Here is a 13836-nt window from a genome sequence, read left to right on the forward strand (position 1 = left end):
CACACACACACACACACACACACACACATACACACACACACACACACACACACACACACACACACACACATACACACACACACACACACACACACACACACACACACATACACACACACACACACACACACACACACACACATACACACACACACACACACACACACACACACACACACACACATACACACACACACACACACACACACACACACACACACACACACACATACACATACACACACCTTCAGCCTGAGCCTCATGAGTTAAAGCTGCATTCTCCTTAATGACCACCAGGGAGCCACCGGCTCAGAGACACATTTACCCATGATGCATCGGTCCTTGTAGGTGGATCAGCACCCTGCTGACCGCTCCGTCTGTCCTGAGTTGTCTCTCTAATCAAAGGCCGCGCGGGAGGTTCTGGTCTCACGTGTCGTCCATCTGTCCTTCTCCTTGTCCCTCTCTGACCTGTGAATCTGTGTTTATGATTCTTAGATTACAACCTCTAGTTCTATGAAGTCAATCAGTGTGTAGCCCCGCCCTAAAGCATCCCTGCTCTATGGTCTATTAGAGACCTGTCAATCAGTGTGTAGCCCCGCCCTAAAGCATCCCTGCTCTATGGTCTATTAGAGACCTGTCAATCAGTGTGTAGCCCCGCCCTAAAGCATCCCTGCTCTATGGTCTATTAGAGACCTGTCAATCAGTGTGTAGCCCCGCCCTAAAGCATCCCTGCTCTATGGTCTATTAGAGACCTGTCAATCAGTGTGTAGCCCCGCCCTAAAGCATCCCTGCTCTATGGTCTATTAGAGACCTGTCAATCAGTGTGTAGCCCCGCCCTAAAGCATCCCTGCTCTATGGTCTATTAGAGACCTGTCAATCAGTGTGTAGCCCCGCCCTAAAGCATCCCTGCTCTATGGTCTATTAGAGACCTGTCAATCAGTGTGTAGCCCCGCCCTAAAGCATCCCTGCTCTATGGTCTATTAGAGACCTGTCAATCAGTGTGTAGCCCCGCCCTAAAGCATCCCTGCTCTATGGTCTATTAGAGACCTGTCAATCAGTGTGTAGCCCCGCCCTAAAGCATCCCTTTTCTATGGTCTATTAGAGACCTGTCAATCAGTGTGTAGCCCCGCCCTAAAGCATCCCTGCTCTATGGTCTATTAGAGACCTGTCAATCATTGTGTAGCCCCGCCCTAAAGCATCCCTGCTCTATGGTCTATTAGAGACCTGTCAATCATTGTGTAGCCCCGCCCTAAAGCATCCCTGCTCTATGGTCTATTAGAGACCTGTCAATCATTGTGTAGCCCCGCCCTAAAGCATCCCTGCTCTATGGTCTGTTTGAGGTCAACGGTAGAGACACTGCAAAAGTGCTGTGAGGTATAAATCAACCTTCTTCATTCATTCATTCATTCATTCATTGGAAGGGAGCCGGGCCTTCAGGTTAAATAGAGGTTTGATGGACAATCAATCAATGAATCAGACATAATCATCATAGAACCTCCTGAAGAAGGGCTGCTGGTAAGGTAGAGAAGCTCCAGTAGAGGATCCACAACAGAGCAGATCAGAACTATTATTTGCCAATTATTTTTTATTGGAGCCGCGTTATTGTTGAAAAGGTCCTGCCCCCCCCCACACACACACACATCAGCCTCCCTCCGGCTTTTGTTGTAATGAAATCTGTCGTCTTTGTAGGGAAATAGTTTACGAACCATCGATCACATCGATCACATCGATCACACCTGTCAGCTCCCGCCCACTGGACCACATGGGGGGGGCTCGGTCCGCTGTCAATCACCTGCAGCTACTCTCTAGGAGATACGTCATCAAAGCGATGACTTCCGTCGCTCATCCTCTGAGGACCATGCACGTTGAGTGATCTTCATCATATTCTTCCTTCATTGTTTCTACACAACGTCATTGAGGTTGAAAATGAAAACTAGCAGCTTGTTAGAATCCGGATTAAACTGTTTATGAAGATAACGTAATAAATACTGTGGAAGATAATAATTATTTACTTTTACTCCTTTAAGAAAGACGAGGTTCAGTTTCCTGGATTCATTTAATTCATTTTTAAATGACACTCTGTGTGACTCTTCTTAAATGAATGAATAGGAGGAAACAAGTGTCTTCTGGGTTTAGGGTTAGGGCCCGGTGGGCCCGGTGGGCCCGGTGGCTGATGGGTAATGGAGGCCGTGATTGATGAGGTGCAGACGGGGTCAGAGGTCGACGGTCCATCAGCGGAGGATATTGAGGACTCTGTAATAGAATCCCTCCAAAGGGAGATGGATGGTTCTATGGAGCGTTTGTCTCTGCTCGCCTCACGTTAACGGGAGAATCCCCCGGTACCAGAGGACACTTCACCTTCAATGTTAAACCTGCAGCGCCTAAGAAGAGGAAGAAGGAGGAGAAGAAGAAGAACTGTACTTATTTAAATCATTTTTTCATGAGACAGAATTAAATATTCATTCATTTTGTCTGTTAGAAGTAAAAGTTCCAAAGAAGGGACGCGTTTGATGAGTAAATAAGTCTTAAATCTCTTGACCTTGTTCTACTTTGATTCTTCTAGACTAATTGAATTATCAGCTGGGCCAATTAGCATAACAGGAAGTGGTCCCGTGAGGGCGGGGCTTAACATCTCAGACTGCAGACTGGAACCAAACGTGATGTCACATTAGGTTATTCTGTGTGGGAGGAGCCTGAGGGACATGTGATGCTCCTGCTGTTCTGAAGGTGACCATCAGAGCTGTGTGTCCACTGTCCTCTGGTCCTCACCTCAGTCCAATGAAGGATGCTGATTGGCCAGAGCTCAGACTGACTCTCAGCAGAGAGAACGGATCTCACGTTGAAATAAGACTAGTATCTAATTCTTTTGTTTCATTCACATCATTAATAAAGCACAACAAAACATGTTATGTCCTTGTCTTTTTTTGACTTCTGGAGGGGCGGGGGAGGGGGGGGGGGGCGTGGTCTGGTTCCTCGATGCCAGCGTTCCCAGAGCGCCACTGATGGACCGAACGATTCTCACCACTGACGTCAACGCAGTCCGGCCCTAAAAATACTGGTTGTTTGCTTTGGTCTGAAACCAGAAGTCTGCCCCCATCAGTCACCCAGAGGACAGAGGGAGGGGGGTTGGGGGGGGCAGCTCCACACGGATTGGATCTGCTTGACCAGAGCTTCTGTTGTGTCTGCATCAGTCAGCAACCTCAAGTATAAAGTCAGAGCTCCATGAGTTAAAGCGTCATTCTGTGTAGTGACCAGCAGGGGGCGACTCCTCTGCTCCCATAGACGTCTATGAGGAAATGACTCTACTTCTGTGTAGTGACCAGCAGGGGGCGACTCCTCTGCTGCCATAGACTTCTATGAGGAAATGACTCTACTTCTGTGTAGTGACCAGCAGGGGGCGACTCCTCTGCTCCCATAGACGTCTATGAGGAAAGGACTCTACTTCTGTGTAGTGACCAGCAGGGGGCGACTCCTCTGCTCCCATAGACGTCTATGAGGAAATGACTCTACTTCTGTGTAGTGACCAGCAGGGGGCGACTCCTCTGCTGCCATAGACGTCTATGAGGAAATGACTCTACTTCTGTGTAGTGACCAGCAGGGGGCGACTCCTCTGCTCCCATAGACGTCTATGAGGAAAGGACTCTACTTCTGTGTAGTGACCAGCAGGGGGCGACTCCTCTGCTGCCATAGACGTCTATGAGGAAATGACTCTACTTCTGTGTAGTGACCAGCAGGGGGCGACTCCTCTGCTCCCATAGACGTCTATGAGGAAAGGACTCTACTTCTGTGTAGTGACCAGCAGGGGGCGACTCCTCTGCTCCCATAGACGTCTATGAGGAAATGACTCTACTTCTGTGTAGTGACCAGCAGGGGGCGACTCCTCTGCTGCCATAGACGTCTATGAGGAAATGACTCTACTTCTGTGTAGTGACCAGCAGGGGGCGAATCCTCTGCTCCCATAGACGTCTATGAGGAAATGACTCTACTTCTGTGTAGTGACCAGCAGGGGGCGACTCCTCTGGTCCCATAGACGTCTATGAGGAAATGACTCTACTTCTGTGTAGTGACCAGCAGGGGGCGACTCCTCTGCTCCCATAGACGTCTATGAGGAAATGACTCTACTTCTGTGTAGTGACCAGCAGGGGGCGACTCCTCTGCTCCCATAGACGTCTATGAGGAAATGACTCTACTTCTGTGTAGTGACCAGCAGGGGGCGACTCCTCTGCTCCCATAGACGTCTATGAGGAAATGACTCTACTTCTGTGTAGTGACCAGCAGGGGGCGACTCCTCTGCTCCCATAGACGTCTATGAGGAAATGACTCTACTTCTCTCTTGATTTATTCCCTCAGTAAACATTATAAACATGAGTTTATGGTCTCAGTCTCTAGTTTCAAGTCTTCTTCAATGCAGCATGATGTTTATTTAGTGAATGATGGTCCATTTAGAGTCAAACAGACCATAAAGTCGATCACTTGAGTTTATGGTCTCAAACTCAGGTCACATTTTTAAAAATGTTTTTAAGTTTGAGACGTAATTAGGACGACAACAGCACAAGTTTGGGAAGAGACGTCCACGAGGACACAGTGATCGTTTACCTTATCAATCCATACAGTGTTCATTGTTTATTTGAAGGGTTCAAGAGGTATTTATTTCTTAACTTGTTCATTATATTCATTCATCCACTAAAGAAAATCACAATGATCCAGAATGCAATGCAACAATCTGATTGGCTCTCGGAGGCAGGAACCAGTGATGCAGAAGAACTTTTATTTTCCATCCAGATGTTTATGATCAGCAGCTTCTCTCTTTGGTGATTTTATTTATTCACATTTTTTATGTCTGCTTGTGAATTCAAGAAAAAGTTTCATAAATGTATCCATATGGATTCGTTGTAAGGAAAAACATTTGAACACGTTTTCTGTGTTTTTAATGATTCATTTTAGTTGTTTAAATGCTGATGTTCATATAAATGAAGACGCAGATTAACTTTCTCTTATGAGGAACTTTGATCACGTTCTGGTTCTTCTCTGGATGTAAATGTTTTTTTTCTGTCGTATTTCAGTTGGATTTCCCTGAAGCTCCCTCGGGTCTTTCCATGGGAAACTTTCCCTTCTATTTTAGGGGAACACGTGACCTCCTCGAGCTGCTGCCCAGGATCTCTTTCCATCTTCCAGCTGCTGCTTTTTATTATTTATTTATTTGCTCTCTCTCTTGACTTGTTGCCCCTCTACGCGGAGACGTGTTGCACAATCCGCTCTCCGCGCGCGATGCAACACGCGTGCGGCGCGGCCGTGACGCGTCCGGAGAGTCGTGCACAGCGCGTGGAGCAGCGCGAGCCGCAGAGCCGCCGCCGCGGCCCCTCCCGTGCGCGCGTCATGCGTGGATGAGAGGGTGAACGCACGCGAGGAGAACCCGAGCCACAGGTACTCATTCACTGGACCAACGTGCACGGACGAAATTCCAATTTCTTTGAATGAAAATCGAATGATTTTGCGCGGCACCTCGCGCGCTCGTCACGTTCTCGCGCATCCGGACTGTGCTCGTTCTCATTTGCGTGTTCGCGTAATTTCTCCTCCCGCTCAGGTGATAACCTTGAGCCCGTGCGCGCGCGGGCGACAACCGCTTCATTACGCACGAGTCCGTCTGCACGCCGAGTCTCCACATTCCGCCCCCCCCCCCCCCCGAGGCGAGAGGACACTTAGTGCACGTTTAGCTGGCTCGGATTCATTGGCAGCATATGTGTGCGTGCGCGTGTACCCCTCTCCTTCCTCAGTGAGAGCGCGTGCACACACACACGTCACCTCGGGGAAGATGCAGTGGGACAGCGGACAGTGGCGCGTGGACGGGAGAAGGTGAAGCCAGCGGAACCAGCGTGACGCGCACAAACCGTGAACCCAAAGAGGGGGGGGGGGGGTGGGTGCGGAGAGATGCGCTGTGTGTGAGTGCGTGGAAGGGGACACAAGGGGGAAGTAGGGGGAAGAAGGGGGAGAAGGGGGGTGAAACATGACTGTGGTGACCGGAGAGAACCTGGATGAGACTGTGGCACTCCAGGACGTGCACGACCCGGAGCGCGCCGACAACCACGACTGCTGCGAGCGCGTGGTGGTCAACATCTCGGGGCTGCGCTTCGAGACGCAGCGGAAGACACTGGCCCGGTTCCCACGCACGCTCCTCGGGGACCCGCGCAGGAGGATGCGCTACTTCGACCCGCTGAGGAACGAGTACTTCTTCGACCGGAACCGGCCCAGCTTCGACGCCATCCTGTACTACTACCAGTCCGGGGGGCGGCTCCGGAGACCCGTGCACGTGCCCGTGGACATCTTCATGGAGGAGCTCAAGTTCTACGAGCTCGGGGAGGAGGTGATCGAGAACTTTAAGGAGGACGAGGGCTTCATCCGGGAGGAGGAGCGGCCCCTGCCGGAGAAGGAGTTCCAGAAGCAGGTCTGGCTCCTCTTCGAGCACCCGGAGAGCTCGGGACCCGCGCGCGGCATCGCCATCGTATCCGTGCTCGTGATCCTCATCTCCATCGTGATCTTCTGCCTGGAGACTTTACCGGAGTTCAGAGAGGAGCCGCGCGCGTTTGGGGAGCTGCCGGCGGGGAACGGAACCGCGCGCGCCAAGAAGCCGAACCCGTTCACGGACCCGTTCTTCATCGTGGAGACGCTGTGCATCATCTGGTTCTCCTTCGAGCTGCTGGTGCGGTTCCTCGCGTGTCCGAGCAAGCCCGCATTCTTCAAGAACATGATGAACTCCATCGACATCGTGGCCATCATGCCCTACTTCATCACGCTGGGGCTCGAACTCGCGGAGCACCAGGGGAACGGGCAGCAGGCCATGTCCCTGGCCATCCTGAGGGTCATCCGCCTGGTGAGGGTCTTCCGCATCTTCAAGCTGTCCCGCCACTCCAAGGGGCTCCAGATCCTCGGTCAGACCCTGAAGGCCAGCATGCGGGAGCTGGGTCTGCTCATCTTCTTCCTCTTCATCGGCGTCATCCTCTTCTCCAGCGCCGTCTACTTCGCCGAAACCGACGACCCGGACTCGGGCTTCACCAGCATCCCCGACGCCTTCTGGTGGGCCGTGGTCTCCATGACGACGGTGGGCTACGGGGACATGTGCCCGGTGACCATCGGGGGGAAGATCGTGGGCTCGCTGTGCGCCATCGCCGGCGTGCTGACCATCGCGCTGCCGGTGCCGGTCATCGTGTCCAACTTCAACTACTTCTACCACCGCGAGACGGAGGGCGAGGAGCAGTTCCGGTACACGCACGTGACCTGCGGCCAGCAGCAGTTCGGGGAGCTCGAGCGCAGCGACAGCGGCTCGTCCGTGTCCAAGATGGACCACCGGGACCGGGACGACGCGGACTCCGTGAAGCGCACCAACTGCAGCCCGCAGAGAGGCTGCAGCGGGAGGCTCACCGACGTGTGACCCCCCACCGGGAGGAGACGCGTTCAAGGAGCATCAGAGGAACCCGCATCCACCACGCGCACGTCTTCCATCACGCACGGCGAGTCAGGGAGGCTTAGAAATGATTGTAGCACTTTAATATGATTAATATGATTATTCATAATTCTCTTAGTAATTTATTGTAATGATAATAATGCAGCTTTAACGTTTACATTCATCTTATTTTATGTCTGAGGCAACACGAGACCAAATAAACCCAAATATGCAACTGAAGAGGCTCACACACACGCACGAACACACGCACACACACGCGCACGCACACACACACACACACACACACACACACACACTAAACTCCTCAGTTTGTGAATCAGGTTTTTACTGTTTTTTCTCAAACCACGCCCCCACGTGGAGGAGCCCCGCCCACCATGTGGAGGCAGTTTCTATAGCAACCCTCCAGACTTTTCTCCCCGTATCGTCTGCAATGAGGAACTAATGAGATGCAGGAAATGATCCCAACTGACACTAATAATCTGGCCAGTGACGTCATCTAAAAGTGCAGAGTTCATGTGTTTGAGAGAGCAAAAAAGATTATATTTATATTTATCGGTTTAATATCAGCTAAATTTAGAAACATTTATTGCCACATGTTGCACATTGAGGAATTTTACTTGATGAATATAAGAATGAAAACAGAATAAAACAAAAGGTTTTTCCTTTGTTAGAAATATCTCAAAATAAATATATGAGACGGAAAAAAACATCTTATAGAGAGATATAAAAATAAGTTTTTTGTGAGTAAAATAAGTTGATTTGGAATCTTTGAAACAGAATTTCCTTCTTTAATAATCTTTAATAAGCTCGTTAGGTAAATGTAACATTTTGAAAATCTAAATTTAGGTTTTTATATTTTATTTTAAGTTGTGTCACATTTTATATTTGTTCAGAGCGTCACAAATAAACAACAAACATCAACATTTTTAAAATTCCACTTGACAATTTTAGTTGCGTTACTTTAACTTAAACCCCTTAAATACTGAACGATGATGACGTCGCTTCCTGCTGGAAGAACTTAATGGATCTCAGAGAAGCAACAAGTCGCCTCTTCAAAGTTTACAAAAGGACAAACGGAATAAAAAGGTTGCGTTCAAGGCCTGTGAGATTATCAGCTGCTGAGTCATCGACACGCGGACGACCAAAAGATTCACAACAGCGGAGGGCAGGTGAGTTCATTCCTGCTTTGTGTTACAATACGTACGTGTATATTAAGGCTGGTAATACTAAACTATCCATCGCGATGGAACTCTAATAACCATACTGTAAAAATAATGTTGGTTTAAATGATCTTTTATTTCTTTCAGTCAAAAAGAGTCTACAATCAGCTCTTCTGAACTACCAATACTAATGTTTAGTTATAGTTATAAAAGATGAACAAGTGGATGAAACATCACTTTGAACATGAAACATGATTTCAAAAGTGAAAAACAAACCTTTACTCACAATAAGAACCACGTGAGAGACACCGACTGGTGATTATTGAACATAAATATGATCGTGTGACTCCAGACACACTCTCATTTCATGCTGTTTTATTTTATATCTCACAGAGGTTTTAATGGAGTCACTGAGCTGCAGTTCTTCTCTGTGCCTCCAGGGGGCAGCAGGGCACAAAGCATGTGAAATATCCATAATTCTTGCTCTCAGCTTCCTGTTTGGGCTGTTTGACGTCATCAGTGTGATAGTGACATAAGAGATGAGGAGTTTTATATGTATGACATGTTTAATCACAATAATAACAGCAGTAACGAGATACTCCTGAAAGTGCAGCAGTGGAACTATTGATCGATTTTCATAGATCCAGTTTCAGAGGCGCCGACAATCAGAGAAATTTGGAAAAGTTTGGAACATTCTGAAACTTTTTGTTACATTTCGGCAGAAACAGCAGAAGACAAAAATTATGAAACATGGATCCAAGGGACCTTACTGTATTTTTAGAAACAATTCCAACATTCAATCTTCTTGTGTTCCTGTGGGGGTCAGAGGTCACTGTTATTTAAAGCCCTCCCTCCCCCTGTCACCCACAGTAGGGCAGCAGCTGCTGAGCGGCTGGTCGCCATGGTGATGGCATCACAGCATCCACACCTCGTAGTTGTTGTACAGACAAGACTTGCTACATTTATGTTTTCTATTTGATCTTTCATGTTTTTCAGAACTTTTTGAACTCATTCTTCAAATATTTCAAACGAATATTTAATACTTTAAGTAGCTACATTTACGTTCACTCATCTTGAGACAAATTTCACAATTTTTAAACTTTTGTTTTTTTCACACATGTCATTCTTTTTGTACACATTATGTCTTTTATGACAGCTTCCTCTTCATCACATGCTCTTATCCCTATAATATAATATTCTTATAATAATAACAGTTCTTGGTTTAGTTTTGTTTCAATCTTTTATTCTACCTGAATATGAAAAAATTAAACTTGCATTTATTAAACTTTGTTACCTAACGACAGTTTTTTTAATGTCCTCCAGGTGAAGAACGACGAGAGGGATCGAGAGCCCTGCTTCCTCCTCCTCCTCCTCCTCCTCCTCCTCCTCCTCCTCCTCCTCCTCCTCCTCCTCCCCAAAAACAAAAACAACATTATCTATATTTTTTGATCATCATGTTTTATATGGAGAGGAATTCTTTTAATTCTTTTCTAGATTTTTAACATTTTTTTAACGTGTTTATTGTAAAAAATATTGAAATATGAGGAATGTTGGTTTGGAGAATCGAGGAGTCATCGCCTGCACACGTTTGACTCCAGCTTCCATGTGATTGTGATGCGTGTTTTGACCAGAATGCTGTTTCTCTTGTTATTTCTGATTATTGATGACGTCTACCTCGTCTCCGCCGCTCGCATCTTCTGATTTAAGGAATAAAAACGCTCCTCAAACTGCCGGTTGAGTAAAAAAAGAAGCTAAAAATGCTTGAGGAAATGTGTAAGTAAAACGCATGAAGTAGGGATGAATAGAAGTTAGTGTTGGGCAAGGATTAGATAAAAAATAATTGAAAACAAACTTTAATCGCATGATTTTTGCGATTAGTTGCGATTAATTGCAAAATGTAATAAATCATTCAAAAGTAGTGTGCGCAGAATGTGACTTTTAACCGCAGACCTCCGTTTACCAAGGAGTCGTTAAATATTTCTTGAAAATCGAAACTTAAAAATGAATTCAATCCAAGGCATTAATCGATAAATGTTTAGTGCAATAATATGTATGAATAAGATGTGATAATCCATCATCAGCCTTTTATCCAAGCATCCAGAACCTGACTCCACCCTTTCATTTGCACATTTAAATTCATTGGTGGGTTCCCTCTGTACAGGACTTTATTTGACTGCTTATCTTCCAGTCTTTGTGCTAACCCCCCCATCCCCCCTCTGTGTTAGCTTAGCTTGGCTAAAGGGCTGGGAGCAGTGGGAAACTGCTAGCTTAGCATATGACATCCAACGCCTCAAAGCGGTCTGGTTTCCATGGTTTCAGGGTTATTTAGTGTCTGAGCGACTTGGTCCATCAAAGACAAGACAAGTTATTGAAGGGACGAGGCGCTATGAGGACAGACAGGGCGGGTCGGTCCTCGATGCTGCTCGACCTCTGATTGGCTCGTCCCGATATTCCCACCCTCACCCCGACCAGTTCCACTGACCGGGGCATCGGGTACCAGCCAATCAGAGCCATCGAGAACTTGCTTCTTCAATTTCAAGATGCCTTTAGCGTAGCTTAGCAAAGACACTGTTAGGAGGTGTTAATATAAACAAATATGTGAGGCTGTATTGTAGAAGTGGTTAGCTTTGGAGCTACTTGTTAGCATTTTGAATGGTAGCCTTTAGCTTGGTCTCATCCACATTCATCTTATTCAAATCCAACAAAACTTTCTTCTTTATTTTACTGGTTATCTTCCAGTCTTTGTGCTAACCCCCCCCCCCCCCCCCCTGCTCACATGGAAGGTCAGCGACCTTCAGGCCGGGTCTGAAGGTCGGTTGATCTGTTGTTCTGAGGGAGGACTTTCGCTTTATTGATCATTAAAGTCTGCTTTTAATGCACAAATAAGAAAAACAGCAATAATGCTTTTTGCGATCTACTTTTTTACAAAATAAATCTTTAGTCCTGATCAGTTTTAATCAGTTGTTTCAGATCAATTCTTATTTTCTGTGTGCTTTTGTTTTTTCCACCACTGTGAAGCCGGATTGGAACTGTGTGTAGGTACATGTGTGTACATGTGTGTAAATGTGTGTGTCGTTTGTGTACATATGTCTACACGTGTGTGTTGTTTTTGTACCTGTGTGTACTTGTGTGTGTGTACATTTTCTTATTAAATCACAATATTTGTCAGTGAATGTTGAGCTGTGAAAGGCTTCATAAGTTCCACTGTAGAAGTGACCAGTTGTTAGAGAATAATACGAAATATTAACAAAATAACAATGTCGTCAGCAGCAGAGTGATTTAAAGTTGAGAGTGCCTTAATCATCAGCTCATTTAAAGAGGAGGAGTGTCTTTAGATTGTATTTAAATAGTAATATATCTGTAATAACGTGTCGTAGATGAATGTGAAGTCTTTCTGCTACAAATAAAGTAAAAAATGAAGCTAAAAAAAACAAGAACGAGGATTGTTTTGAGGTAAATTAATTTGTTTAACAATTATTCATATTTCTTGTTTGTTTTACTCTTTAATAAAAAACAGATTGTTAAACCGTGCAAATGTTATTTTTCAGGTCAAGGAGGAATGTCCAGATCCAAATATGTTTTAATATTTCTTGAGTATTTTCTGGATTGTAATCTTCTGTTTTGTGATTTGTAATCCTGAAGTTAAAAAAAGGAAATATGCAGATAATCTCCTTGTGAATAATGAAGTCATTTGTGATTTGGGCTGAAACAACATTTGCAATTGTGTCCTCTGAACATTTCATGTCCTCATACAATCTTAATTCATTCACTTATTAGCCCTGGAGCTACGTTAGGAGCAGTCTGAAGCTACTTAAGACACTTTATCCAAACTCTAACTGATTTAAGAAAAACCAGTACAAAGAAAAGATTTGTGTTTCACAAACTGAGTCGAGCCTAAAAAAGCTTTTTAGGTGTTTAATGATATAGTTCATCATTCAGCAGTTAAAAAGGTAGCTGTTTTTATGCTAAGCTAACTGAAGCCTCATAGTTAATAGAAGAAGTAAAATGATTAATCTCCCAAATCTTATAGTAATTATTTGCTGCTTCAGATGTTTTATTTCTAAATGTCCTGTAAAGCTGTTTGTAAAAAACGGAACGAAAACATCGCTCAACTTGTGTCGATCTTTTTTTTATAAATTGCTTGTGTCCGTGTTTCTGGTTTAAAGTTAAAGAACCGAAAAAAGAGGACAAGTTCCCACCCGATGTAAAGCGTGCTGGACTTGGTCGTCCTGTATTATAACAGAGGCATTCTGGGTATTCATGGTGGCCTTTTGTTTATCTTTACTGTCCCAACATTGTGAAGGACATCATGTACGTCAAAGTTCATGTTTTTACCTCCTGTTCATCAAATAAATGCTGTGCTCAAAGGTACGAGTGAGTTATTGCGTAAACGCTTCAGAACAAACAGCCAGGTTAAGATCTGGATCCACCGAGCCGGAGGTCCAGGAGGAGCTTTGAGAGCTTGGGGGGGGGGGGGGGGGGCAGGTTGCGTGTTCTAAATGAATTCATCATGAACGAGCTGCAGGGAAATGTTTCCGATACAGAAGGAAAGCTGCTTGGAGTTGAACCAGCAGGAGATCAGCACCACGGAGAGCTCCGTGCATCAAGTTCATGGGTTAAAGCTGCAGTCTGAGTAGTGACCAGCAGGGGGCGACACCTCTGCTCCCAAAGACGTATATGAGAAATCCATTTAGAGGCAAACACACCATGAAGCAGGAGATGCTTTAGGGCGGGGCCACACACAGATTGACAGGTCTCTACCAGACAAATAATCTCTATGTCGTCCTCCGTCATTTTAGGGTCACTTCCTGTTCACATGGGGATTCAAAACAAGATGGCAACTTCAAAAAAGTTGAACTCAAAAAAGATGTCAGTCTACAAACCGATGACTGACGTCACCATGACTCTCACCGCACATGATGGACTCTGCGGCTGCAGCACTGGTGCATCTTGGGAGTCGGGGGACGGTTCCTTCCCACCGAGGGGAGGGGCTGCAATGTTGATCTGTGCTCCTCCCCCCTCCTCTCACGTCTCAGCTGGCATTGGCCGGATATCCGAGAACTCCCCGCCCACTACGGGAAGTGACCACCGGGAATCCTGTTTGCCTAAAATTAACACAATTATAATAATTTTCTATTTTCCCTCAAAGTTGTTAATACTTTTTTAGTAAAAAATTAAATAAATCATATATCAAAAAATTCAAAAATACTCAAAATA

At 45.9% G+C, this 13836-nt stretch overlaps 1 protein-coding gene across 1 annotated transcript; it reads left to right on the forward strand.

The window, feature by feature from the left end:
• Positions 1-5929: 5929 nt before the first annotated feature.
• On the forward strand, positions 5930-12986 carry LOC119210434 (shaker-related potassium channel tsha2). Its single transcript, XM_062559077.1, has 2 exons — positions 5930-8628; positions 9943-12986. Exon 1 carries the CDS (start codon positions 6005-6007, stop codon positions 7424-7426), a length of 1422 nt encoding a protein of 473 aa, XP_062415061.1. The 5' UTR covers positions 5930-6004; the 3' UTR covers positions 7427-8628; positions 9943-12986.
• Positions 12987-13836: the final 850 nt, after the last annotated feature.

Source organism: Pungitius pungitius, chromosome 2 (genome assembly GCF_949316345.1).
Source record: "Pungitius pungitius chromosome 2, fPunPun2.1, whole genome shotgun sequence".
Lineage (NCBI taxonomy): Eukaryota > Metazoa > Chordata > Actinopteri > Perciformes > Gasterosteidae > Pungitius > Pungitius pungitius.

Bases quoted from the DNA above. Each gene is read 5' to 3' on its own strand.
- LOC119210434 (XM_062559077.1), top strand. From the start codon at position 6,005: ATGACTGTGGTGACCGGAGAGAACCTGGATGAGACTGTGGCACTCCAG.